This window comes from Electrophorus electricus, chromosome 6 (genome assembly GCF_041902795.1).
Source record: "Electrophorus electricus isolate QZ-2024a chromosome 6, ASM4190279v1, whole genome shotgun sequence".
NCBI lineage: Eukaryota > Metazoa > Chordata > Actinopteri > Gymnotiformes > Gymnotidae > Electrophorus > Electrophorus electricus.
The window spans coordinates 2682501-2710255 of record NC_137502.1 but is presented as its reverse complement, the minus strand read 5'-3'; the positions used below and the strand labels follow the sequence as shown (position 1 = coordinate 2710255).

The following is a 27755-nucleotide window of genomic DNA, read 5'->3' as shown; positions in this document are numbered from 1 at the left end:
AGGGCAATTCAATTGTACATTATATATTATTGTTCGTTATATATTACTTATTCATAATCAAGGCTGTTATTGCAAAAATATACTGGAGCAAAAAAAGAAAAACTATGGGTGATAAATTCTGAAAACATATTTGGATTCAGCATGCAAAGGTACACAATAAACAGTTTTTTCCTCTTTTTTTTTTGCAGAAAGCAGAATCATTGTCAACCAGAGTTATGAGAGACAACGCATATCTAAAATTATGACATGTGAGACTTGATTTATTACTAATTAAGATGGTTTGTAGAATAGCATCTATAAATAACTTTCAGCCTGTTATGAGAACTTTTTATTGGTAATGTCACGATGACCCGTGTTTGCCAACATATGGCTTTGTAATATTAGGAGCAATGGATAAAGTTGTAAGGTTCTGCCCGACTCTAACGGACTGGATTGTGTGTTCCTGTGTTTCTAGCCTCTAATTAATCTTCTCTCTCTTTAATTAGTCTGGTAAGCTCTGAGTAGCAGCCTTTAGTGACTCTACTTTTAACCTGCAGTGCCTCTGCCTGCTGGATTCAGCAAACTGATTTCTGAACGGCACAGGTTGTCTCATCATAGCCTCAGATGGTCTCATCATAGCCACGGATCGTCTCATCATAGCCACGGATCGTCTCATCATAGCCATGGATCGTCTCATCATAGCCATATTTTTGGATACTTGATCAAGTGTCTGTGGATTCACAGACATACTACTAGAGGTGATCAATTCACAGAACATAATAAACTCTTGTTTAAGCTTATATGGATAAAGCTCTCAAATATGTATTTGTGAAAAATATAAGTATTTATCAAACTTTAGAGTAGGACATCTAAGCTCATCCCCTGAAACGTTGGTTAAACTACTGGTTATTTTAAAAACCTTTCTTTTATCCCTAAATTCCTCCTAGTGAGAGCTGTAGCTCAGTAGCTGAGTTAAAAACACTGGTTAGACTCGAGAATGTAGGATCAGTGGTGGCTGTAGTCTTTGGAAGTCATCACAGTACACCTGTAGCTTTACGTCTTTCAAGGTAATGTTTGTTTGACAACATTTTCTTATCTACACAATATCAGTAAGCTAGGAAATATACAGTTTATACAACACTGTGATAGTGAGAGACGCAGTATCACTAATCTCAGAAATACACTCTTTCCATGATAATAAAAACTATTCAGTGCCTTTGTCCATCCAGGCTGTACATTTATCTTCCCATATTCTGTCTCTCGTGCTCCAGTTAGGCCCGAATGCAGCCACTAGAGTTTCCTACCAGAACCGAAAGTTTGACTGGAGCTGAAACTGGTTGACGGTTTAGATCTGCGTTGATCCTCTATCAGGACTACGGGGCCGTTCTGTACACTTGTCCCATCTGACGATGACTACAACCTTAGTCACAAGGTGCAGGTGCTATATGCTCACCAGGTATGGCAACGCGGGTATGATGTCATGCAAGCGCTAGGGAGGGCACATGAGGTCAAACTGTAAGATGTAAGATGCTTTGGATAAGAGTGTCTGCTATATGATACAAAATCCAATCATTCTAACTCTTACAAAGCCAATTTAGTCAGGCTTTTTTTGGTTGTTCTTTGATCCAGAGAAGGTTTAGAGACTAGCACTTCGAGTTCAAAGGAAAATCTCGTTTAATGTGTGTGCTATTGTTTAATGTTTAAAAAGACAGCATGTACTGACAGGTTTTGGCTCGCACTCACAAATGTTTGTCAGGGTGCAACTCCAAACCACAGGTAGAACAGTTAGGATCATGTGTGTCTTTACACGGTGGTTGGTCTCACTTCACACATCATGAAATCACGAAAAGCTTTGAGAGGCTTAATTCTTAACTACAGGACACCCGAACGCCCTGCAGTTCAGCTATTGGGAACACACAGGAATATTCTGATCAGTATGCACAACAGCACCTACTGGCACTTGAATACAAGTTGGTACCACTGTAAGATTGTGTTATTTAACTTTCCCCCTGCTTTCAGTGCCAAGTTGCCTGAAAGATTGCTCAAGGTGTCTCGATACTTATTCTGCCTCCTGGATCATGGACTATCATATGTAGAGGCCACAGTCTCGAGGCTCAAGAACTGTGTGCCAGAGGCATTGGTGAGCAACACCTGGGGCAGCCCAGGGAACTCTTCTGGTTTCCATCCATGCCAGCTCATGCCACCTGCAGGAGTTCTCTGTAGGTCAGTAGTGATGACTCCGAGGGCAGGACGCTGGTGGAGGAGTCGGTCCAGGGACAACCACCTGTGGCTTAACGCCAGCGAGACAAAAGAACAGATGTTGAGCTTCTGCTGTGTTTGGCATCGGAGGGAGGATGTAGACATTTGCAAAGCTGCAGGAATCTGATGGTCTACCAGAACTGCAGACTGGACTAGACTCACAATTCTTAGCAACAGGCTGATTCCAATATCGTGTTGTAGGAAGTGCCAATGGGAGCTGCTAGCAAGTTTTCCATGGTTTCCTCTCACTGTAGCGCCTTGGCCCCAGAATGTCGCAATGTACCATGGCCGAGATTCTGTATGCAGACATTATCCACATACCTCCACCAAATTACAGCCCACTGCAAAATTTTGTCTTAATTCCTACCCGAACGCCAACTCATCACCTGTTTAGCCCAGGAAGTGAAGGGACCTCATTTGCTCTATTTTGCTGTGCACTTTGCACCAGACACAAACACACAAGCCCAGTTGCACTTTTGACCACTACGGTCTTCCTCAAAGTGGTCACCAACGTGCAGACCCGTGACGTTCGGTTTAAAAGCATGCATGTGGGCATCGAATATCGCCACATTTTCATGATACATTTAGTAAATGCATTTAACTTACTTTTTTTTTCTCTGCCATAATGCTCCATCTGATTGACACAACCATCTGCTCGGATTGGTCCTCTGATTGTGCCAGCAAGAAGTCAAGAAAAAAACAAAACAAGCTTCCCATTTGTTTGGTGTCTGGCATCCAGACAGCCAATGGGAAAAGAACATCAAGGCAGCCAACAGTAAAAGAACATCCACACAGCCAATAGGAAAGGAACATCCAGGCAGAAAAGAATGTCCACGCAGCCAATGGGAAAAGAACATTAACCAATAGCAAAAGGAACCAGTGTCAGAGAGGTTTTTAATGTTAAGTACCATGTAGGTTAAGGAGTTATCTTAAAAGTACATGCTAGGGCTTTTTCTCTTACATTTTCTTTTTAGACCCTTATTCATTCTGGCAGAAGGTATAAAGCAATTAATTCAAAATAAGATTTAGAGACATTTTGTATAGATCATTTTGATCAGAATCAGAATCAGACTTTATTACCCACACAGTACACATATAATATTTCTAACATGCTTTATTAGTCTCTCTTTGGTTTACAGTACACAGTACATGGTGCACATTATACATTGTACAATACACAGTATATGCATAATATGTATAATTGTGCAGTAACAGACACCCATACCTTCTACAGCACATTCACACATGCACACAGTTACACACAAACACACTCAAACATGCACACGCTCGCACACGCACACATACTCATTCACCCCCACACACGCAACAAACATTCCTGTAAACATATGCACACACACACACACACACACACACACACACACAAACACGCACACTAAGTACAACAGAACAGAATCTGGATGGTTGGGTCCAGAACTGTGTCCAGTGTTGGATGTGCAGTGGCTCGTCGTGAGTGTGTTGTGGTGGTGCTAAAAGCTTTTCTACAGTCTGCTTCATTTGACTGTAGCTGACGGGAGAAGCCGAAACAGGTGACGTCCAGGGTGCCGTGGGTCAGCCATGATCTCCGCCACTCACTTCACTCGTGTTCTGGTTCCGGAGCGCCGCAGATCCAGCGGGGTGAGCGGGTGGACAGCAGCGACCTGCAGATCCGAAGATTCGCTTGTTTGGTCGTTATCGCTGATCACAGTCTGGTAGAACCGAGGCTGAATTTCTTCACACTTATACACACGTACATTTTACACTCTTATTCTATTAACTGCCACATTATACAGTTAACATAGCAATGATAAAGTTTACTAATGCTTGCTGTATGTACTAAGCGTATGCTATATCATGATGTACGTTGTGGTGTTACTCTTTATTCTTCAACGTTTTGCATTGTTTTTCACGTTATTGTTTAAGCGTGCTGGGACTCAAGGGAGTTTCATTATACTTTGTGCCTGACACAATATGAGCACAGACTTTGACTGACTTGGCTAACAGTCTCCTTTGTGCCTGTGTCAAGCTGATCAGAAGTTCCAGGAGTAAACATGTCATCACTAAACTCTCGCCTGGACATCAGCACAGCATCCCTCTGCTGACCCCACGCTGATGTTCTTCTTGTTCTCTGGTCCAGACCCGCTCGATTGCTTTGGAGTCATTTACATATTATGCTCACCTTCCTGCTGTGATGATTTCACGTTCCTCATCACCTAATCCTGTTCCCTAATAAGGATAATTTACTGTCAACAGTCTTAGGAAACTCCCAACTCAGTTTGTCTATCTGCTTCAGGGCTCATTTTGAACCTGTCATGTTTTATCTCTTTAACATTCGAGACAGACTATTCCAATACAAACAGTGGCCTCCTTATGCTGCAAAGATCTTAAACAACTGTCACTTGTCTATTTCAAAGATCTTTCCTCTGTATGATCCAGGTTCCTGTGTGATTACCGCTCATGTAAACTCAGACTTTAAATATAACTTCGCTATGTGCCTTAAGGAGTTTGGTTCAGCATCTGAGTGTTGGATGTTCTGCAGGTGTCTTGCTCACGTGCCGGAGCTCTGGTGTGGTTCCCCTCCTGGTCTTACCTCCATGCCTACCCCATGCCTGGGATTATGAATTCTCTCCTCAGACGTTACTGGTGTTCTGTAATACAAAGCCTATTTAAACTCTGCACACTTTTTCACCATTAAGTAGATGCATTTTCCTCTAGATTATGTAAGGGTGCCCAGTGTTGCCTTACAGAAGTGCAGCAAATCAGCACTTTGTTGCTTTGTCCATATGTGCACGTGTGTGTGTGTGTGTGTGTGTGTCTGTCTGTCTGTGCACATCATGACATCATATTACACACATCCCAGTCAGTGCTCTGAAGCGTGCGCTCTGGCCTGGTGAAAATGATTGCACGACTAGTCACGTGTGTGTGTGTGTGGGGGGGTGTAGACTGGAAAAGCTGGGCCTGGAGCTCAGTACTTTTGTATGTGAAGTGTTTTGCTCTTTGTGGAGTCTATAAAGCACCTTCACCCATAGTGCCTTGCATCACAAACAAGGTCCTCAGCCAACCCTTCAGACCTCTCGGCAGGTTATTGTCAGTCTCTATACAACTCATTTTAGCACTGCCAACAAGCACTGGAAACTACACTGCTCAATCGACATAGCTCTCCTCCATACACGATTCAAGGGTGGAGATCAACGAGTTCACAAGCTCAAGTGTTAATGCTTTGTTAATGATAACCATCTCATTATCATTAATTACTCTTAAGTGGAGAGTTACCAGGACGATTGCCCTGAATGGAACGTTCTTGTTTTCTGCGGGGTTTTTTTAGTTGAAGTGGAAACCAACACAAAACCGAAACTTTCCCGTTCTTTGCTATATCCTAGGTGATAATACATCCTGCCCCAAGCACATACAAAGTGACGCATTTGTTTATCTTAGTGCAGTCAGTATGAACAGCCTGTCTCCTCAGATCATCACTGTTACTGAGTGGAAGGCCACTGGCGTTTGTGTGATTGAATTAGACTAATTCTACCTCCAGCGTGAATGCAGTGAGGAGACAGGCTAACAGAGGCGCTCAGTCATTCAGCCGCTCCACGTATAGTGCGGCCTGTCCCCTTTTATACATCTCTCAATAAATACTCACTCCCAGTGCGCCACTAGACAAACTCACGCAATCATAGCTTCATTGAAAGTCCACACCACACACACACACACACACGCAACTGAGAAGCTGGCGCGATTATTCCAGTGTCGGGATTAACTCGCTCTGTTTCTGGTCCCCTGCCGAGTGTGGAAATGCCAGACGGAGCGGCGACATTTCCAGCTCTGTTACTCCGGTGCGATGGAGGCGGTGCTAATGTCGCACTGCTGAAACAGCAGGTGAAAAACGACGTGGAAGTCGAGCTAAACGAGTGCCGATATCAATCCTACGGCCAGGCGCTTTGATAGTCTTGGACTAATCTATCACGTCAGAGTTTACGAAATCCTCTTCATTTAACATTAAGCCTGCGGAAAAGTCTCCTGGGTTGTGACGGAGGTTGAGAGAGGACCATGGGCATCGCTCATGTTATCAGTAAGACCGTGTGTCGCTTTGATACAGGAGGATATCGATTTGAATTGCAATGCGGATATATGGGTTAATATGCTTAAGAACAGTGCTAAAAAAAAGGTGTCAGTTTTCTTCTCACTTGCACGTTCCTCACCATGTGCATTCTTCCCCTCCGAATTATTCTTAAAGTTCATTTCGCCTGCATCGTGGCTGATGGAAAGCTAAGGTCTGATCTCTTGTTCAGTCATGCACCTTTCTGTGGGAAGACATAAGTAATCTCACACAGAGATATGAGTTCAGCAGAAACAAGAGCATGGCCCTGCGTCTGGAGATATGGCTTTTTTTATAAGACATGAGAGAGAAAAAAAACAATATGCTGCCTTTAAAAGTTTGTAACGCAGCACAGGACGTGAGAAGAGAGCAGAGCGGGACTTGAGAATACATCGGCGCTAAGTTGTGCTTTATCCTCAGCGATCGCCGTCTGACACTCGGCTGCATCTTACAGGTGTTGTGTTTTTGAGTCACAAATCCTGAAAAAGGCAGAAGGACAGGACGTGTAGATTCAGCACTGCACTAGTGCTAGAGCGCTGTTCAGTTACTGCAAATGATTTATTGTCAGTAAATCTAGTGTGTGGGTGCTAAAGCATTCAGTGGTAACCTTCTTACCAAAAGTGTAACTGTGCACAGAAGCTTGGCAGGTATGTACACAACTCCCACATAACCACCTAGGACATAACAATACCTCACCCCGGAGGCAAACCTAGTTAAATGAATCAGTACACGTTGACTCAAATTAGCGCAAGTTCTTATTTATGGGAAAATCATTATCCACAGACCGTTAGCTATAATGTACGAAGCGGCAGAACTTGTGAAACATGTTAATATTTGTGCTCACCATCTGCAAATTACAATCCAGGCTTGGCTGAGGTTGTTCCGTTCTGCTGTGTATTTTCGGAGTATTTTTGAGACCAGGATGTTGTGGACCCCCCCCCCCGTAGGAGTGTGTCTGCCTCCTGCTGGGCAGGGCAGAGGGAGCAGCAGGGTGTGTGCATGTTCGGACCTGGGAGTCGAGCCAGGGAGCTGACGATTACACAGGGCCACGGTCACCAATAGACAGCCCAGCATCCGTCGTGCAGGGCTTCCAGTGCAATGTCAGTACCGAAAGCAGCTAGCGAGCTGGAGTGAAAATAAAGTGCGCATGGTCCCCTATCATTCCTGCTTCAGAAACTGACTGTGACATGTTTCTGAGGCAGTTATGTTGCATCCAGACTTGGATCTAGTTGCCTTGGGTTATTGTGGATATGTGATTAAATCATTAGCCAACAAAGACTAGATGAGCATAACCCAGTCAAACGGCCTGTTTGGCACTGGCACACCAGTGCAACACTATAGTTACTGAAGTGTGTATCTCATAGGACATAATCACAGAGTTCACTAACAGATTCATTAATTAGGACTGTAATAACGGCCATAACACCTTACAGACGAATTGGTGAGTGGTGGCTTTCGGTCATTTTGATATTTTTATATTGATATATTGTTATATTGACTACATTGTTATATTGCCAAATAAAAGCTAGAGTAACAGAAGCCTAATTCCACTGTCAGTCAAAAACATCAATAGACATAATCTCTCTACAAATACTCCTGGCCATTTTGCTGTAATGATAAAGGATGCTCTGTTTTCCTTTCTTATGGTTTGCGTTTGTAGTTTAAATAGGCATTGATCTGCCCCCATAATTGCCCAGCAAGGGTCCAGAACCCCAGGACAGCACCACCTAAAAGCAGCCCTTTAGACCTCTGCAGCACCAACACGCGGGATGTAGCTCTGCAGCGGCGTTCGGGCAGGCAACAGCGGCTACCTGGTGCTTCTGTTTTCTTCCCATTCTCCTTCTTGTTTTGGTTCGTGCTGGTTTCTGCAGGAGGGAGGCTGAGATAGAGTGCACCGCATTGCCTACTCCTGCCCCAGGGACTCGGGCAGTTAAAGTGAGAGGCAGGGCAAAAGGGGGGGTGATTACTCAATCACCATGTCTCTCCCACAACCACGGAAGGACACACTGAATGAATCCATGTCATGAAATGACTTTAGATGTTAAAGGATCGTAGATCCCTAGGTTACAGGTACATAGTTACATGGGCAGTTGCATGTCCATGTATGCCCATATATCAAATACACAGAATATGAATGGTTAGGGATGTCCTTTTTAGTTTATTTCAATTCATGCTCATTTTCCATTGTCATAAGAACATGTGAATGCTAATTTAGGTAAGAAAATTGTCCATTGTGCACTGAAAAACAAAAAAGATAATAACTTTAAAAAAAGAAAAAGCACAAGACGACAAAGCCGGAAGATTTGCTGATAAATCATGTAAACTAGGGGATAGTGGTGTAGTTGACTACAGTAGAATCATCATGTTATACTGAAATGTCTCTGGCAGAAGTTCTAAAGCATGTGTTCAGGATTTCAGGATGAACAAAAGATCCTGAACCCAAAACTGTATTCATTTATAGTCTGGTGAATAACGGTTTAGTGGTGTACTGATTATACTACAACAGTGCTCTCTATGCCTTGTTGCCACACTGACCATTTTAAATCTCCCAGCACCTCTCACGAAGAAAGATGTTCAAACTCTGGGCGTGTTCAAACTCTGTAGTGTTCAAAATCCTGGCATATTCAATGTCCGAGCATTTTAAAAATCCTGGTGTTTTCAAACTCCTGTCGTGTTCAAACTCTGGGCATGTTCCATTCTAAGCCTGGGGGACTGTTGAAGTGCTGATGTGCTGAAGTGCTGAAATGGTGAAATGGTGGTGTTGGAGTCTTAAGAAATCGATGTCAAACACATTTTTTTTTGTTAATCTTTATTTATAAACCCTTTTTCTTTCACAGATGTTAAACCTGATATTTAGAGGAGATGGTACGGGTGCATATGCAGTATTAGATGCTAGTTTATAGTGACATATCTGCACCCACTGTGCTTTTTACACTAGTATGGGAGACCGCTGACGTTTCCTAAACCATCGTCAAATATAAAGTCTCATCTAAGGAGATGTCTGTGGACTGTCATGCCAGAGGGTTCTTACTGAGGTCGAAGGTTTTATGCTGTTCGTGGCAGTGCTGTTGGCATTTTTCTATTTTAAAAATCCTCTGCTTATAAGTCACGTCCTTCTAGGTTTCTCTCATTGCTTTGCTTCATTGGGTTTAATGGACTTGTCGCACACTTCATGGCACCACTGTTAACAAACCGAGAGTTCGCTGCATTAGTTAATGAACGTTTAGTTATTTGCTACGGCATGAAAGTATGGACAAATTATCACACCCTTTTGATGAAAAATGAAACTGGATTTTTAAAAAATGAAAGAATGACAAATTATGCACTGTTCAGCCGGAAATACCATTTCAGCATTAATGAATCTTTGAATACTCAGCCAGGGGAAGCATCTACTACACAGTGTGTTCGGTGAAACATTTCTCAGAGTCTCAGGACACCCACTGCAGGTATAATGTGGTGTGAAAGTCAACACTTGTACCCTGAAGGCAGATAATTGGTCTGTAGTGATGTAGTATTTTACTTTAATCTATCTGTTTGTATGTGCTAAGATTAGAAATAGTAAATGCACAAACATGAATCACGTACCGGCTGTACAGTTGAGACTGTGTAGAAATGTCAGTTGTAAGTAAATAAAACAAAAAGACAAACTGAATGAAGAAAGAGCATTTTAAAGGTAAAATTATATGCAAACATTACAATGTAATAATAATTAATACTAATGAACTATTTAAAACATTTCCTAATGTTTTCTATCTATCTCTGTTCTGTGTCAATCCAAATATGTAATAGAAACAGTTGATACTTCTACAGAGAGAGTTCATTAGCCAACTACGTTACGGGCAGCAGGCAAGATGATGGAGATGTCAGAGGGACATTTGAATACTCGGAGAGTTGTTAATAGTGGGGAACGCGCTTCCCTTCATCACAATTTCTACATGCAGATTTAGAAAGGCCAATTTCTCATTACTTTTCTAAATACTGATTAACATTAGTGCAGTAAAGACATGATGTAACATTATGCCTGTGCATAAACATTTCAATATATATACATATACATGTAAATATATATACATATGCATATAAATATATACATACACATACATGTAAATTAGACGCTACATAGTCTCCCTCTTCTGATGAAATGCTTCTTAATGCTGAATCAATTCCATTTTGTCCTCATCTGCATCTATTTTTACCTTGAAAAAATGAATTAAACAATTATTTTCTTTGGCCAGTTAGCCACAGTAAAAAGAAAATATGTGAGTTTTATGCTCAGTTGCTGCTCTGCAATTTCAGCTCCTTCCAAATGAAGGAGGGGAAACAGAGTCTAATTAGCAGGCTGACCTCTGGATGCTAAAACTAGTGGCAGAAGAAGCGTGTTTGGAGGTTCAGACAGCTTTGTTTACACTGTCATTATCTGAAAGCGAGAAGAAAAAGCACTTCGGTCTGAAGCCATGGAGATGCAAGAAAAACCATCAGAAATGTTCAGGCACTAGAAACCATGTCTACAAGAATAAAGTGTGTGTGCAGTATGCAAGATGCACACAAATGGGAATGTAAAACATCACGTTGTGACTTTAATGCATTTAAAATATTTTTATCCAAAGCTTCTTTACTTTTTATCCATAGCTTCTTTACTTTGACAACTTCAGATATCACTTTGGTCTCTTTTTCATATCCCTGAGTGTGTGTGTGTGTGTATGTATATATATATATATATATATATATATATATATATATATATATATATATATATATATATATATATGTATATATGTATGTATATATATATATATATATATATGTATGTATATATATATATATATATATGTATGTATATATATATATATATATGTATGTATATATATATATATGTATGTATATATATATATATGTATGTATATATATATATATATATATGTATGTATATATATATATATGTATATATATATATATATATATATATATATACACACACACACACACACACACACACACACACACACACACACACACACACACACACACAGAGACGTGCGTTTGTGCCTTTCGATCTGGTTCGTGATAAAAGTGCTTGCACTACAGCATCTGCCATCATCAGTGATCAGTGAACTAATGTCGAAGCCGAAATGAACGCGAGGCAGTAATAAACAAATCCGAGTGGTGGAACTCGTCTAATTTTATCTGTCCATCTTCTCCATCTTCTTGGCACATGGGGCCTTCGATCCTCAGAAAAGGGGGGGGGGGGGAATTTAAAAAGAAAGAAAAAGCCTTTCTGAAAATGACTTTTGGCTGTGAGCCGTAATTGTGATCAGGGCACAGAACCAACAAAGCCGGGAACAAAAGGGATGAAGTCGACCGAGATCAAACCCAGCGAAATGGACACTTCTTATTACGTTTTTAATACCGCGTGCCGGGAAATGGGGGCGCGCGCCGTCACGAGGCGCATCTCGCTGCACGATACCTCAGTTTTGCAATGGCTTATCTGTGGCAGGATTAGTCCCACTGCACCTGCACGGAAATCTGTTCTTGGGGGCGCCTTATCTTCTGCTCCCACAACTCTCCAATCTAATCGCGCAAAAGTAAAGTGAAAGCTGAACGTAACCTTAGCAACTGGCTGGCAGGCGACAAGTGGCCGTGCATTCATGGCACCTGCGTCGAGACTTTTTTCTATGGCATATTTTAAATGAATGTTGCTATATTTATCTTCAGCAAGCAATATGTGAAGCTAGGCATGCCATATGCGTAGAGAGAGCGAGAGAGAGAGAGAGAAGAAGAAGGGAGGTTATTGTACTGTGTGTCTTGTGACCAAATGCCACTACAGAAGTTCCTGTGTTAAATGCCGGTCTCGTCTTCAACCAATCAGCAGCTGTTAACAGGCTACTGCCATAAATATTCGAGCGTAGGAAACCCTCATAACTGGAAGTGTTCTTCATTTTCCAGAAATTGCCAACGCTCAAATCCCTGTTGGTCATTCTCGACACCTGAAACCCTCATAAATAAAGCAAAAGCTCAATTGAATTTTTAATTGTTACGCTTTATTTTCCATTTAGTAATAAAGGCTGTAAAATGGAGTCAAGGAGAAAAACACAATGTTGGTATTTTTCCTTTTCAAAAGAAATACTGGCAAAGCTGCACATGCTCACAGAACAAACACACACACTGAGCTCTGACTTCGGCAGGCCACCATTAAGACTTGAGCAAATAACAAGCAAGTTACATTCAAAGCGATTTTGCACCGGCTGCACTTGAAGGATCGTTTCCCTCTCTGGTTTTTAGCAGCACGACAACTCCACATCCAGCAATAAGCTTTCTGGCCTCAGAGACACACAAGGTCTTTACAGCTAATCCATGAATTTGTTTCAGCCTCGAGAGACAGCAAATGTTGCTTCCCCACTTCTCGATCAATAGTGAAATTAAAAACAAGAAAAGGTAGTAGCGCACAGCTAACTCCTCGGCCCAGTGCACTTCATTCTTCAGCAGTTTGATATCAGTCTCTGCACTGGTGTTGATTTTCACTTACTGGTTGTCAAATGAAACGTGACCGTGCAGTAAGGTTAACACAATAAACTATGAAGGAACACTGACAAGCTGTGTGGATGAGAGAAAAGAAAGATTCATATTAGCACAGATTAAATTAGGTTACGATACCAAACTCACCTATAAAAAAAGCAACAATTTCAAAAGTGTAGCTGATCTACGTTCTTCTACTAGGAAAACAACAGGACAGCTGGATGAGTGAAGGGTGACTCAAAGCAAATACAGTGAAGATCATTTTAGTAACAGAACAACTCAAGTTTCACATTACTAATGAAAGTGCCCGAATATCTATCACCATAAAATTACCAAAATTACCATCTGAAAGTCACATTTATGTCACAAACAAAACCACACTTGCTTTCTATATAAATATGCAACATTAAAATGCGCCATGGAGTACAGTTTTTTCTCTACCGATAGCATGCTAGCATGCTAGGCCTCTGTGCCTAAACCCAGAATATATCTCTCCAATTGTATAAACCTACATTGTGTGCACAATTATTGCGCAAGAGAGTATTTTGACCATATCATCATATTTTGTATCAGCATATTTTCCAACTCCAAGCTGTATAAACTGGAATGCTTATTGGATTAAAGCATATCAGGTGATGTGTATTTGTGTAATGAGGGAGGGCGTGGCCTAAGGAGATCAACACCCTGTATCAAGGTGTGCAGAATTATTAGGCAGATTTCTTTTCCTTTTGGCAAAATGGGCCAAAAAAAAGAGAGATTTAACTGACTCCGAAAAGTCAAAAATTATAAAAAGTCTTTTAGCAAGATGCAGCACTCTTAAAATTGCTAAGATATTGGGGCGTGATCACAGAACCATCAAACGTTTTGTTGCAAATACTCAACAGGGTCGCAAGAAACGTGTTGAGAAAAAAAGACGCCAAGTAACTGCCAAAGATTTGAGAAGAATCAAACGTGAAGCGACCAGGAATATTTCTTAAATATTCAGTTTTGAGGTTTATTAACATTTTGGAATGACCGAGAGCACTGTAGTTGTTCAATAATAAAATGAATCCTCAAAAACACAATTTGCCTAATAACTGTGCACACAGTGTAAAGCATAATTAATGTACCGTTCTGTATGTAAAGTGTCCTTTGTGCTCTGTATAAATAATGGCCATCTTATTGGAGTCCTTATTGGATGCCTGTTTTGTTCTGTGGTCTAGTTCCAGTCTCCAGAGGCAGACCAGAGGATGCGGCTGTGCTGCTGGACAGATTGTAAACACTTGTAAAGCATCAGTCCTCTTGATCCGTGAGGTTTTATGTGGAACAAATACTGATGCATGACAGCTCAGTTCCCTGGATATGTTTCCTGCTCTTAGCGTGACACTCGTCTCCAGCCTTGGACCGGCTGTGGGCGGAGAGCGTGAATGTGTGTGAGTCCTGGCCAGATGCTCGGGGCCATGCTGCCAGATAAAAAGACCCCTTTCAAAAACATGGGCCTATCAGTGCTTTTAAAAGTGCATTATGTAGCCACTTAGCTAAATTCATTGGGTTCTCCTTTCGGTTTCAGGCACGGAGGGCGAGTTCTTCACCGTGACAGATGAGGAGAATGCCGTGGTCCTCTCTGGAACCCTGCTGAGATGCTGAGGCCACAGTCACAAGCTGACAAACACAAGACCCCTAGACAAAAAGGTGAAAAGGATGCAGTGAGATGTCCCCCCAAAGAACAACGGTGTCACTTCAGCAGGTGAAAAGATGGATAGGTCTTCAGGATCGTGTGCGTACATTTATTTTGGTTCTCTTTGCAGCAGGTGAGGGTTTATTTTTTTCCGGGCAGGGAGTTAAAGTGAACAAGGCCGACCCCACATAGTTTGCTGGGAGACAGTGGCGGGAACTAGCCGCTACACCGTGCTGTGCATCAGTTCTTTAGTACTGTGCCCAGCATGGCCAGGTATAGCCTTCCCCTCCTCTGAGGCCATCGCTGTCTTCTCTGCGCCGGAGCCGTTAGCGTTTGTAGCTGCGTTTGTGGCTACGTTTGATAAACCTTTATCAGTCATCAAGTTGTCATTCTCTTTTTCGTTCATGTCCAAGTCTGCTGGATCAGGCTGAACCATCCCAGCGTTGGGTACACTTTTCTCCTCCTTAAGAAGCGGCATGGCCACTCTGTTGTTGTGCACAGGCGTAGCCTCCTCCTGATTGGACAGGGAAGTTGGCGTGCCGTGGTTCTGGTCAGCGGTGCACGGTCCGCCTCCCTTGACCGTCTGCCTGGTGCCGTTGCTGGCGTGGGCGGCTCGTGAGTCCCTGGCTATGCTGCAGCCGGCCTGGAGCACAGACAGCGTGTGTCGGTGGCCGTCGCGCTGCTGGCAGCTGTACAGACCGCGGAAGGCTGAGCGGAACTTCTGCGACATCAGGTTGTACACCACGGGGTTGATGGCGCTGTTGGCATAGATGCAAGTCCGGCAGAAGAGCAGGAACCAGGCGTCCAAGTACGGAGTGCTGACGAAGGAGTTGATGAGCACCAGTGTCCTGTACGGCATCCACAGCAGGGCGAAGAGAATCACCACCACCGCCAGCATCTTGGTGACCTGTGGAGAGCAGACGCAGTGCGCTGTGAGCCCTGGCAATACCGCACGCGCCCTGTCTGACTGTGGGCCGGAGCTGTCAGGTACTGCGAATAACACACTGTGAGTTTTGTCACACAGCACAGCCATTCTCATCCAACAAGAGAGTCTAATTTTCTCTAATTTTCCTAACAATTTTAACTGAATTTTTAACTGCGCTAAACTTTGCTGTAAGATCACATTCTTCCTTTTTACGTCCCAGTGCATGTGAAAGAACAAAATGTCCTAGAGAAAAGAAACTTGATCACTGGAAATCTCTTTATTAGCTCCAAAACAAAAGACACCTCCTAAGACTAAATCCAACTGCTCATTTTTAACAGGAAGTAGCCTGCACGTGAGAACTCATCACCGAGAGAAATTCTCGGCACGCCTGAGAACAATCTAATGGAGGAGTCGCGAGTCAGGGAGGAGCTCAGCCAATTAACAGAGAGCAAGATAATGAGTGTGACTGGCAGTGACATTCTGTTGTGACATCTGGTGATTGTGATTCTTCATCAGGATGAAACAAAGTCTTAACACGACATGAACAAAGCAGCCCTGCTACTCACAATTAGGTAAAAAGAGAGAGAGAGAGAGAGAGAGAGAGAGAGAGAGAGAGGCTGGTGCCGTAGCGACGGCACTATCAGATCTGCAGGGCGGCTGACTTCATTCAGATCTTCAGGCGAAACCCAGGCATCCTGTAGCTCACCAAACTTTACAAAACGTTGACGTTAATCATGTGATCAAAGGGCTGGAGGTGTGAAGGTAAGATCGGTCAGAACGCAGGGGAGACAGATGGAGCACTTCCTCACGAGCTCCAGGAGCACAGCCGTTGGCGGCAGTAAGGATACTTCAGGGAGCTCCACAAATCATATTATGCAAATCTTCTTCTCAAGTGAGGCCCTCTTGGATCCTCGATCTACACCACACACAAGTGAATGGGCGCACACGCTCACATACACCCCGCGAAGGACAGAACTCAAATGTGCACTCCCACACACCCACCCACATGAGCACACAAGATCACAAGCGAGGTCACTGAGAGTTCTGGTAACTCTTCAATTTGGTAATAGACTGACAGCTGCTCTGAAATTTTCATCTGACCCCCACAGCCTGCCGATAGGCTCCAGCCATGTATGTGTGTGTGTGTGTGTGTGTGTGTGTGTGTGTGTGTGTGTGTGTGTGTGTGTGTGTTTGAGAGAGAGAGAGTGAATGTCTGCAAAACTATCAAAATAGTAGCAAATGGAGTATTCTGGAGATAAATATATGCAACATCTAACATCTCTCATCTAAGAGAAAACAGAGGCACTGTAATAGCTAGTGTATCGCACACTGGTCATCTCACACCTGTCAGAATAGCACAGCTGGGAATGAAAATCTGCCTGTTTTACTAGGACCTCCAATATCTTTCCAGCCATGTTAATAATCAGGTTTAAGAGATGCTCTGTGTTGTAGGAAAACAGCAAGAGGCATCACTCACCTAGAAATGTATTCAGAATCACACCCTACGACGTACTATGTACTACATTTTGTCGTAGTGTAACGCTAATGATAAATTTGATTCTCCATGTCATTAACTTTCAGTTTCCAATAATACATTGCAAATTGTATCGTTCGCTAATTGTCCTTGAGTAATACCATAATGCAATGCGAAGGTGTCTTGTCAAAGAAAAAAACTATAGCCTGTTCACAATTGTTACCCATTACAGAATTAGCATAAGACATTTTATCTGTGACATTCACAGATATTAACTCAAAGTATCAAGGGCAATAAAATAAGAATTAGAAGCATGCAAAGTGCCTTCATGAGCGGAAACGAATCACAGAAACAAAGCAACTATACCAAAAGGAATTAAATTCACGAAGGAGAGCTGAGAGTTCAACTTTGACTACGATGTGTGAGCTCCAAAAACAACGCAATCTCTGGTGAACTGCTACGCACATCTTACCACAATGGTTTGACAAACACAGTCATAAAAACTGTCATAAATAATCTGTTGTCTTGACAGAAAATAGACATTTTATCCCCAGTTTCAAAAACTTTAAAAGTTTTAAAGTTCTTTGAATGGATATATGTTGTTCTGAAATGATTTTTCTTTAAAGAGCTAGAAAAAGAAACAGAACTACTGGTGTCATGGTAAAAAGAAGAAATAATCTCTCTAAATTAAGGGATAATCTTTCTCAGTGAAGTGATAATCTCTCTAAATGAAGCGATAATCTTTCTAAATTTAGTGCCAAAACTATACAGATCAAGGAAACAAACAAACAAAAAAACCAAAACAAAAAAGGCTGATCAATCCTCTCAAAAGCTGTGAAAATCAAGAAATAACACCAAGATCTAAGACCAAGGCCTAAGAAAAATCCTGACTCCCCTTTGTGATCCGAGGCTCTTTAATTTCTGGATTATTCATTTTCATCTCTTTTCTCTAGCGTGTAGGAATAAGGAGAATGCCTCACATTCTCACATTCTCCTCAGCCCACTTTGCCTATGACTTTGTATTTATGACTTTATCCAGGCCGCTTCGTTTGCGTTGACATGCCCTACAAGCTGACCTGCATCCGAACTCTGCCATTCAACCTGACCAGCCTGGACATGCCATTCACAACTTTTAATGGTCTGCTGCCATGGTCAGTCTTGAAAAAGGCAGACATACCACAAAGAGATATTACAGACCTAGAGCTAGCCAAAACTATCTTACTGACATAATTTTACCTATTTTTTATTTATATTATGTCAGGAGTTCTACTGAGTTCTCCACAGCGAACTGTGGCTAGACGGATCGTCTGGAATTTGGGGAATCCACAACGGATCTGTACGGATTTTTCAGGCAGAAGGGAGTGAGCCGGGGAGGACGCAGGGACACAGGCACAGAACCCAGCCGAACCTGCTGTGTTATAATAGGTGTAGTAATGACGTCCTACAGGTGTAGTAATGAACTGCTACAGGTGTAGTAATGACGTCCTACAGGTGTAGTAATGAACTGCTACAGGTGTAGTAATGACGTCCTACAGGTGTAGCAATGAACTGCTACAGGTGTAGTAATGACATCCTACAGGTGTAGCAATGAACTGCTACAGGTGTAGTAATGACGTCCTACAGGTGTATAAATGACGTCCTACAGGTGTAGTAATGAACTGCTACGGGTGTAGTAATGACGTCCTACAGGTGTAGTAATGACGTCCTACAGGTGTATAAATGACGTCCTACAGGTGTAGTAATGAACTGCTACAGGTGTAGTAATGACGTCCTACAGGTGTAGTAATGACGTCCTACAGGTGTAGCAATGAATTGCTACAGGTGTAGTAATGACGTCCTACAGGTGTAGCAATGAATTGCTACAGGTGTAGTAATGACGTCCTACAGGTGTAGTAATGAACTGCTACAGGTATAGTAATGATGTCCTACAGGTGTAGTAATGAACTGCTACAGGTGTAGTAATGAACTGCTACAGGTGTAGTAATGACATCCTACAGGTGTAGTAATGACGTCCTACAGGTGTAGCAATGAACTGCTACAGGTGTAGTAATGACGTCCTACAGGTGTAGTAATGACGTCCTACAGGTGTAGTAATGAACTGCTACAGGTGTAGTAATGACGTCCTACAGGTGTAGTAATGACGTCCTACAGATGTAGCAATGAATTGCTACAGGTGTAGTAATGACGTCCTACAGGTGTAGCAATGAATTGCTACAGGTGTAGTAATGACGTCCTACAGGTGTAGCAATGAATTGCTATAGGTATAGTAATGATGTCCTACAGGTGTAGTAATGACATCCTACAGGGCCTCTCTGCTATAGTGATGGGGCTCCATTTGGATAACTTGGCAGAGCGGTTGTACACTCAACCACTCATTCTGTGGCTCTCATCCACGAGCCTGTTCATAGGCAGACAAGCCGTCACCTCACTGAGAATTAAATGAGTGTTAAAATGTTCAAACTGGAAGAAGGTAGTTACTCTGTATACAGCAGCAGGCCAGGGAGTTAAAGACCTCACACTAGACAAACGAAGCATGCATTTAGTGATTAAGGAAAACGTTAGGAAGAGAAATAAAGTCTTAAGGTACTTTACAATACTTCTAGTCCAAGAACAGAGTAGTTTGGTTCATTATCGTTTACAAATGAAAAATGTGGCATTTTTGAAGGAAAGCTGCTTTACTGGCCGAGAGAAATACCAAACACCTGCCTCCAGTACACGGGGGTACCTAACAAAGCTAAATGCCATTCGGCTCCATTCTTCTGGGGAGACAGCCGAGTCTGTGGCGGAAAGCCGCAGGCCCACAGTGACAGTGATGGCTGTGTTTGCCCTTTAGAGATCCCTCACAATGGTGGCAAATACAGAAGAAGGAACCCGTCTAATGAAGCCTGCACGAAGTGTGGAATCTCCCCATAAGGGAAGAAGATCTGTGGCCCCACCTGATAAACTCAGCAGGTGCAGATAGCAGATAGGGGTCAACTCTGCCATCTCAAAAGAGATGAGGGAGACACACACACACACACACACACACACACACACGCACGCACGCACCTGCTTCCGAGATGACAGCGCACTCTTGGGCCGACCCCTGCCAACGTCGGCCGGTTCCTTGCAGCTCCTCCTGAGGGTGGCGGCAGTGACAACACCAGACTCGGCCGGTTGGGGCAGGGGGCTGAGGTAGAGGATGCGGGCGATGAGGGCGTACAGGACCACGGCCAGCAGCAGGGGCAGCACGTAGAATACGGCGAAGTCGATGAGGTAGATGGGCAGGTAGAGGTCGCGGGAGACGCGGTAGCCGCACTGCGCGCGCCCGTGCCTGTCTATCTGGATGTCCACCAGGAAGAGCCACACAGTGCAGTAGACGCAGGTGAAGGCCCAGACGCCCGCGATGATGCGCTTGGCCCTGGAGATCGTGCACATCGTCTGAGCTCGCATGGGGTGACAGATGGCTATGTATCTGAGACAGGCGGAGAGAACGAGGCAAGAATAACAGTCCAATTACAGGGAACAAGGGCTCCGGTGCATCAGGGAATTTCGGGAATATCATGGAATTTGACATGGATAGTCAGAGGATTTGATTTTTGGGGGGGGTCAAGTCATGGAAAATTAGGGAATTTTGTTTGGAATATCTTTAGATTTTTTTTGGTTGCCATTTATCAAAATGTTATATTTTCACTCTTTTCCGGTATGTAGTAAGTGGTTGTTATAGTTAGTTGTTTTTTCCGCACCCATTTAACAAGGGCAGCCTGTTTGTCCGTTCATTAGAGGTCATAAAAATTCAGCTTTTTAGTCAGTGAAAGTCTGGGAACGTTAGGGAACGTCAGAGAGTTTGACATTTGGATTAGAGTGGGAACCCAGAGCTGACTTAGCGTGAAAAATCTGTGTGCCTGGATAAATTAGTGCTGATGTTGAGCCAAGCAGAGTGAGTGTGTTTATAACTCATTATCTGACTACATGTGACCTTTTCCTGAATAAAGCACAGAGACATAATAACCTGGGGTCTGTCCACACAGCAATAAATACACCGGAAGTTCTGATACAGTGCTACACAGTGACATTTGCACAGCCAAAACGCTCTGGACCACTGACAGCGTGTTGTCACATAAGCATTTGATTTTAGTTTAGTGTAAGCAATGAGTCATACAGGTGATGGTGCTCCTCTGGGTTACCTCTCCACAGTGAAGGCCGTGATGGAGCAGGACGACACGTTGATGCCCAGGTACTGGAGGTACGTGATACCCAAGCACCCGGTCTTCCCGTACACCCAGGTAGCCAGCAGGCTCTCGGAAATGTTGGGCAGTCCGGCCGCCACCAGGACCGTGAGGTCGGCCACGGCAAGGCTCATCAGGTAGCAGTTAGTGGGCGTTCGCATGTGTTGCGTGGTGAGGACCACGAGGACCACCATAATGTTTCCCACAATTCCCACACCGCACACCAGGAGCACCAGGAATACGGACACGGCCTTGTACTCCACAGACTCGGACACGGGGTTCCCGGGGCCAAGCAGCGAGATGTTGGACACTGGGTGGCTCTCTGTCTTGAAGCTCACGTTTTCGGCCATGTTGGAGTGAACGGGTATGCGTGGCCGTGTTTGTGTACAGAGTGGTCGAGAGAGCAAAGGAATTGAAAGAGGATATGGACCGTAGTGGCGTGAGGAAGAGAAAGAAGAGTAGGAGAGCGGAATTCGGCAGGAAGTTAAAGATTAGGCTGCGAAAAGCAGGTTTCTTTCAAGCCTCTTCTCATGTCTTTTATGAAGTGCCATGATGTCTTCGAGTCTTACAGCAGCTTTCTTTCTCGACCCCTCCTTTCATGATGGCCTTATAAAATTGCTATAATTCCATTAATGGCAACACATTCAAATGCTGCAGCTAAGTCTCCTGTGGGCCTTCTTATGCTGCTTAATACAATTGTCCGTCCAGTCGAACCCCCTGAAAATAGAGATTGCAACAGTCATTGGGAAAAACGCCAGTCTCCAACACTGTTAAGAGGATTTCACAGCCTTGTGATAATTGCACAGTAATTGTGCACATGTACATCTCCTCTGGCATAAGCAGACAAGTGCTGAACATCGAACTTTGGATTAGACCCCCTCAAGCTTCCACTATTCTGAAAATTGCACTGATTACACAAGACACAATGCAGACATAACATGTACCTCTCTGTGTCTGTCTCTCTCTCTCCATCTGTCTCACTGCATGTGCTTCTCTCCTCTTTTTTTCTGTCTGTCTCACCTGTCTCTCTCTCTCTCCTCTGTCTCACTCCCTTCAGTGATTCCCTTAACACCTGCAGGAGTCACAATGTTTTTGAAGATATTCTGTGTCTATTATCAGTCCATACACACAATAAACTATCTCAGCAAATTATTTAAATGAGACATTTTAGCAGCGCACTTAATCAGCTGGGGGGAAAAAAAATCACTGCAAGATTAAATAATGAGAAAACCATCACCACAACTGTTTGTACAGCTCTAGAAATGAAATGCAAATGCTTTTACACTCACTTACAGCAATGTATGTTGCGGAAGACAACTGTTCTGCTGAAGTATTGTTTTCAAAATCTACTCCAATATTATACCAGAAAATCAAGCTTAGTCAAGAAACACGAAGTTGCAAACTTGATTTGGACTCGACAGTGTGCAGTGGCATTGTGTCATCTGTTGTTCATCGGTTGTCTTTGGACCTTGTTTCTCTGGTCCTCATGCTAAATTGAAGTGGACACAAACTGAAAAGTAATTCAAATGAAACCTGCCAGCCATCTCTGAGCCTCCACTGCTCTGGAAAACAAACCCTCAGTTTTTCATTCTGTTGCATTTTGGGGTACAGATATTGCAGAACATCTCTCTGGCTTTTCAGTAACGTGGTGTGTGTGAGTGTGTGTGTGTGTGTGTGTGTGTGTGTGTGTGTGTGTGTGTGTGTGTGTGTGTGTGTGTGTGTGTGTAAAGACTCACCCTTTCAGTCCTGTTTTCTACTGCAAAAAGGCCAGAGCACACCTGCAGTTACAAATGACACTAATTAATTCATGCTACATTTACATTTAAAAGGCAGAAGTGAATGGAAGAGAGAATTTATTATAGAGCATTATGTCATCATTTATACAAGTTTAAACAACTCTTATAAAGCTATATTAATTGACAGTTGATATGTGATATTTGGTTTTCTTTAAAACCAAATAGACTACCATGTGTGATTCCACTTCCCTGCTACACTGGAATGACTCGCCCTAGTGTTAAATGCAGCCATTAAGCAAGCAGCTGTCCTCCGCGGAGCACGCTCTCACTGCGCAGCAGCGACCAGCTCCATTGAGGGACTGGCACTGACACCACGGGCCAAGTGTGCTGATGAGAGGCTGAGATATGAATTAAGCCGTCACTCACCCAGTCAAGTGCTGCTCAGTGGATGTATCAGAATCAGAACATTAAGACGATGAGCCCTTGAGGGCTCTCTCTCTCCCTGTATCTCTCTCCCAGTATCTCTCTCTCTCTCTCCCTGTATCTCTCTCTCTCTCCCTGTATCTCTCTCTCTCTCTCTCTCTCTCCCTGTATCTCTCTCTCTCCCTGTATCTCTCTCCCAGTATCTCTCTCTCCCTGTATCTCTCTCTCTCCCAGTATCTCTCTCTCTCTCCCTGTATCTCTCTCTCTCTCTCTCTCTCTCTCCCTGTATCTCTCTCTCTCCCTGTATCTCTCTCTCTCTCTCTCTCTCTCTCTCTCTGTCCCTGTATCTCTCTCTCTCTCCCTGTATCTCTCTCCCTGTATCTCTCTCTCTCTCTCCCTGTATCTCTCTCTCCCTGTATCTCTCTCTCCCTGTATCTCTCTCTCTCCCTGTATCTCTCTCTCTCTCTCTGTCCCTGTATCTCTCTCTTTCTCTCTGTCCCTGTATCTCTCTCTCTCTCCCTGTATCTCTCTCTCTCTCCCTGTATCTCTCTCTCTCTCTCCCTGTATCTCTCTCTCTCTCTCTCTCTCTCCCTGTATCTCTCTCTCTCCCTGTATCTCTCTCCCAGTATCTCTCTCTCCCTGTATCTCTCTCTCTCCCAGTATCTCTCTCTCTCTCCCTGTATCTCTCTCTCTCTCTCTCTCTCTCTCTCTCTCTCTCTCTCCCTGTATCTCTCTCTCTCTCTCTCTCTCTCTCTCTCTGTCCCTGTATCTCTCTCTCTCTCCCTGTATCTCTCTCCCTGTATCTCTCTCTCTCTCCCTGTATCTCTCTCTCTCTCCCTGTATCTCTCTCTCCCTGTATCTCTCTCTCTCCCTGTATCTCTCTCTCTCTCTGTCCCTGTATCTCTCTCTCTCTCTCTCTCTCTCTCTGTCCCTGTATCTCTCTCTCTCCCTGTATCTCTCTCTCTCTCTCCCTGTATCTCTCTCTCTCTCCCTGTATCTCTCTCTCTCTCTGTATCCCTCTCTCTCCCTGTATCTCTCTCTCTCTCTCCCTGTATCTCTCTCTCTCTCTGTATCTCTCTCTCTCCCTGTATCTCTCTCTCTCTCTCTCTCTCTCTCTCTCTCTCTGTCTTCCTCTCTCTCTCAGTCTCTCTCTTCCATGTGAATGTAACTAAATAACGACTTGTGTGGGGTATCACTTCTGTAGGCTATGCAAGATATGAATGAGATTTTTTTTCTTTCCACCGCTCAGAACTTTAGGAGTGACATTAGCATCACATTGCATAGTAGGTATGTATTCGTAATACTAGAGATAAACTATGGTTAACTATATGGTTTCTACAGTGGTATAAATCTAATATTCAGAATGTTATAATTAACAACTTGCAATTGTAAACACTGGAACTAAATTCTACACAGCATAAAGCAATACAATACACTCTTCCAACTAGGTAAAGTCACATTACACAGGCAAATAAAAATGTATGTAATCTTTAATACATAATTCTGTTTAGAAATAACACACTTTTGATTTTTTTTTCTAATAAGCACACAAATTCCATATCAGCATCAGAACATTGCAAAATCAGCAATCATTAAACCTTTCCTTGATTAATGAATTAAAATTCTCAAGAAACCAATGTCCAACATAATAAGTCCATTTGAATCTCCATATGAATAATTTTGCACTGACATCTAACCTCAGAATATCTCCAGTGAATCATTCATTTCTTACCATTTTCTTGTGTTGTATTCGGAACCCATCCCGTGTGTCCAGAGCACCCGGTCTCTTGCCGTGTCGGCTGTGAGCCCAGATGTAGGTATGAGACATCCCCGGCGTGGTGGGCAGGGATGCGCTGGGAGACTGCGCTCGCCTGAATGCCAGTGGCCACTGTGAGCGAACAGGTGTTTTGTGTGCAACATCGCCGCCTAGCGGCCACACCGCTTCCGTCCACAAACCCTGGCATTGTTCATGGTTGCCAGTTTTCTACTCGCTTTCTTTCTACAAACACATCGCAAAGCACTATGAAGCTGCCCCGTGCACCTCTCCAGGTGCTCGTGGGTTCTGTCTTGCGTGGACACGGGACTGCCCCCCCCCTCCCCTCTGGCGCCCCCACGTCGTGTTTTGATGACGTCAGGGTAATGGCCGCTCTCACGGTGCCGTGCAGGGTTTATCCGTTTCTCCGGTAAAGCAAATTACAAATCGTCAAATCGTTCGTCGCGTATAAATCGTCACCGAGGGAGAGAGACCGGGCAGCTCCCACCGCCTCGCGCCGCCGAAGCCCTGTCTCCAGGACGCTGTGGTTTGAAAGGTGACCGAATGTGTTTTACGCCTTCTCGGGACTTTCTTTCGCGAATTGTCGGCGCTCGTCATTGTTGCGGCCTCAGGCGGACCCGTCTGGACCAGAAAGGCGCCCGAGCGCGGCGCGGGGACCGGCGCGGGCGGCCCGGGCGCCGCGGCCGCGTGTCCGCCGCCGCGCCTCGCGCTCGTGTCCGTGTCCGGCGCTAATCTCGTCGGTAGTAAAGTGCGGGCCGCGCTCGGGCCTGCAGGCGCACAGACCTCCTCATTTCCACACAAAGCTAGCTAGCTCTGCCCCGAGCTCGAGAGCTGATGTTTCAGTCGTCCGTCTCGTGAGCCCTTGCCCGTAAACCGAGCAGGTAACCTCGTTTCAGTCTCTCTGGGTTGCAAAGTGTGCATTATGGATGCGCACAGCCCGTTAGCTGGCTCGTTAGCTGCCAGGCTAACCGGCTGTTCAACGGTAACATTTCAGTTTCAAGTCCCGCATTAATGTTGCTAGTGTTTGTGGAGGTGAGCGAGCTACCGCACTCCCCCACATGCCTCCAGTGGTTAATAGCATAAACAAATGCACTTGAATCATGAAAAATGTTTTTGGGTTGTTTTTTTTTATGTGTAAGTTGCAGTACCGTTTTATCACGACTGGTGGAGTTTTGATGTAAACATTGTCCGCTGTTAGCATGTTTTTAGCCTTTCTAATTCATTTCTTTAGCTTGTTCAAAATCAGTGTAATCGACGTTGGATTGCGAAGATGATTTTTTGAACATCAGTTAACCCTGAATTAACGCTTACTGTAAATCTCTCTCTCAGGATATCTTATGCCATGTTCACGCAGACCCACCTTTCAGCCAACTAAATTACTGGGAGATCAATAAATATTTAAAAGTGTAAAAGTGTATTAGATTAAAGTTGTATTAATATATTTTTTTCATGAGTTAGCCACTGAAGGTAGATTGTGGATTTCTGATCTAGGCTAAGACCTAATCTATTTCCAGAAAACCAGCCCACAGTGAATTGAAGGCAGGCAGCAGAGACCTAGAGTTTGTGTTTCAAACTGATTGCCATTTCTGAATAATATCAGTTGCAGATCGTGTGCTGATGGACACCCCCGAGAGCCCCACTCAGTCCCCACAATCCCCTGAGGAGGAGAAAGGTCAGTCTGACAGTGAGCTGTTCGAGTCACCCGAGTCTCCTGCCGAAGAAGACAACGTCACCTCAGACAGCGAGTTACTGAATGATGAAGAGGACGGTGGAGGAGATGGAGACTCTAACTTTGACGATGAAGACGGGCTGGAGCTGATCGGGAGAGCTCAGGAGGACATTTCCGACCAAGAAGACGAGAAGCCCGACCAGGGTGGGAGGAGAGGAGACTACAGGGCGGAGCGGGTGGGCGTGCTGGAGGGCAGGCATTGCATAAGCCCCTCCCCCGAGGGGGAGGTCCTAGACACGCCCAGGTCCCCAGACCCCAACTCACCCGAGCCATTCACCCCTGCTGAAGTAGAGCGGGATGACGCCAAGCAAGAGGAAGAGGAGGAAGATGACGACGGGGCGGAGATGGCCCCCGGGTCTGGCGCGAGCCGCCCGGAGCTGGAGGACGAGGATGACGAGGAGGAGGACCGGAGGCAGAGGAGGCTCGTGGCGGTCAGCGACCTGAAGGATGAGTCGTCCTCTGTGTCCCGAGAGCTGGACGAACATGAGTTGGACTATGACGAGGAGGTGCTCGAGGAGCCCAGCGCAGTCGCCTTGGAGGAGGAGGACGCGGAGAAGGGCCCTCCTGGAGAGGACCGGGAGGAGGAGGAGGAGGAAAAAGATGAGGAAGAGGAGAAGACCAGAAAAAAGAAGGAGAGAAACCCGATTTTGCCACCCGAGCAGAAGGACACTCAGCCAAAAAGGCCAGAGGAGCCAAGAGGCCAGGAGCGTGGCCGCAAGGAGGCCTTCCGCGACAAAAGGAAGGACGAAGATGATGGTGAGATCGATGAAGGAGAAATTGATGTAAGTGTCCTTGTTAAAGTTTTTTTTGTTGTTGTTTTTTACAATTAGATGGGGACGTAACCGAGTGCATGTTGGCGTGGTTCCTTAGTGTTTTTGTTTATTGATGATCATAAATGGTGAAAATTGTCATGTTTCTGACCATGGAATTTCAAGCAAGGAAAAACCTGGAGGCAGGAAAAGGGTGACAATAGACAGACTTTTGA

The 27755-nt window shown here is 44.2% G+C and overlaps 2 protein-coding genes and 2 long non-coding RNA genes across 7 annotated transcripts in view; 2 read left to right on the top strand and 2 right to left on the bottom strand.

The window, feature by feature from the left end:
- The first annotated feature begins 6 nt into the window (after positions 1 to 6).
- Positions 7 to 779, top strand: LOC145658571 (uncharacterized). The gene is made up of 2 exons (XR_014124179.1): positions 7 to 149; positions 537 to 779. It is a non-coding gene; the product is annotated as an uncharacterized LOC145658571 (long non-coding RNA).
- Positions 780 to 1627: 848 nt separating this feature from the next.
- On the bottom strand, positions 1628 to 6054 carry LOC145658479 (uncharacterized). Its single transcript, XR_014124033.1, has 3 exons — positions 2845 to 6054; positions 2401 to 2534; positions 1628 to 2269 (listed from the first exon to the last, which is right to left on the bottom strand). It is a non-coding gene; the product is annotated as an uncharacterized LOC145658479 (long non-coding RNA).
- An 8484-nt stretch (positions 6055 to 14538) lies between these two features.
- Positions 14539 to 25283, bottom strand: trhr2 (thyrotropin releasing hormone receptor 2). The gene is made up of 5 exons (XM_027017972.3): positions 25000 to 25283; positions 22845 to 22886; positions 21067 to 21825; positions 19949 to 20354; positions 14539 to 15408 (listed from the first exon to the last, which is right to left on the bottom strand). The coding sequence occupies exons 3-5, from the start codon at positions 21456 to 21458 to the stop codon at positions 14725 to 14727; spliced, it is 1482 nt and encodes a 493-aa protein (XP_026873773.2). The 5' UTR covers positions 21459 to 21825; positions 22845 to 22886; positions 25000 to 25283; the 3' UTR covers positions 14539 to 14724.
- Positions 25284 to 25416: 133 nt separating this feature from the next.
- Positions 25417 to 27755, top strand: part of zc3h18 (zinc finger CCCH-type containing 18) — a 26119-nt gene continuing 23780 nt past the window's right edge. For 3 of the 4 annotated variants that reach the window (XM_081715386.1, XM_081715385.1, XM_081715383.1), the window contains exons 1-2: positions 25417 to 25576; positions 26642 to 27552. In XM_081715386.1, the coding sequence (XP_081571512.1) occupies positions 26659 to 27552 (894 nt within the window). In that variant the 5' untranslated portion in view covers positions 25417 to 25576; positions 26642 to 26658. Of the gene's footprint in view, positions 25577 to 25714; positions 25923 to 26641; positions 27553 to 27755 lie in introns of those variants that run through there. The other variant, XM_081715384.1, reaches the window with a different exon arrangement.

Coding starts and splice junctions, on each gene's coding strand:
- trhr2 (XM_027017972.3), bottom strand. CDS start 21,458: ATGGCCGAAAACGTGAGCTTCAAGACAGAGAGCCACCCAGTGTCCAAC. Junction 20,355..21,066: donor ACGGCCTTCACTGTGGAGAG/GTAACCCAGAGG, acceptor CGCCTGTCTCAG/ATACATAGCCATCTGTCACC. Junction 15,409..19,948: donor CGCTGTCATCTCGGAAGCAG/GTGCGTGCGTGC, acceptor TGCTCTCCACAG/GTCACCAAGATGCTGGCGGT.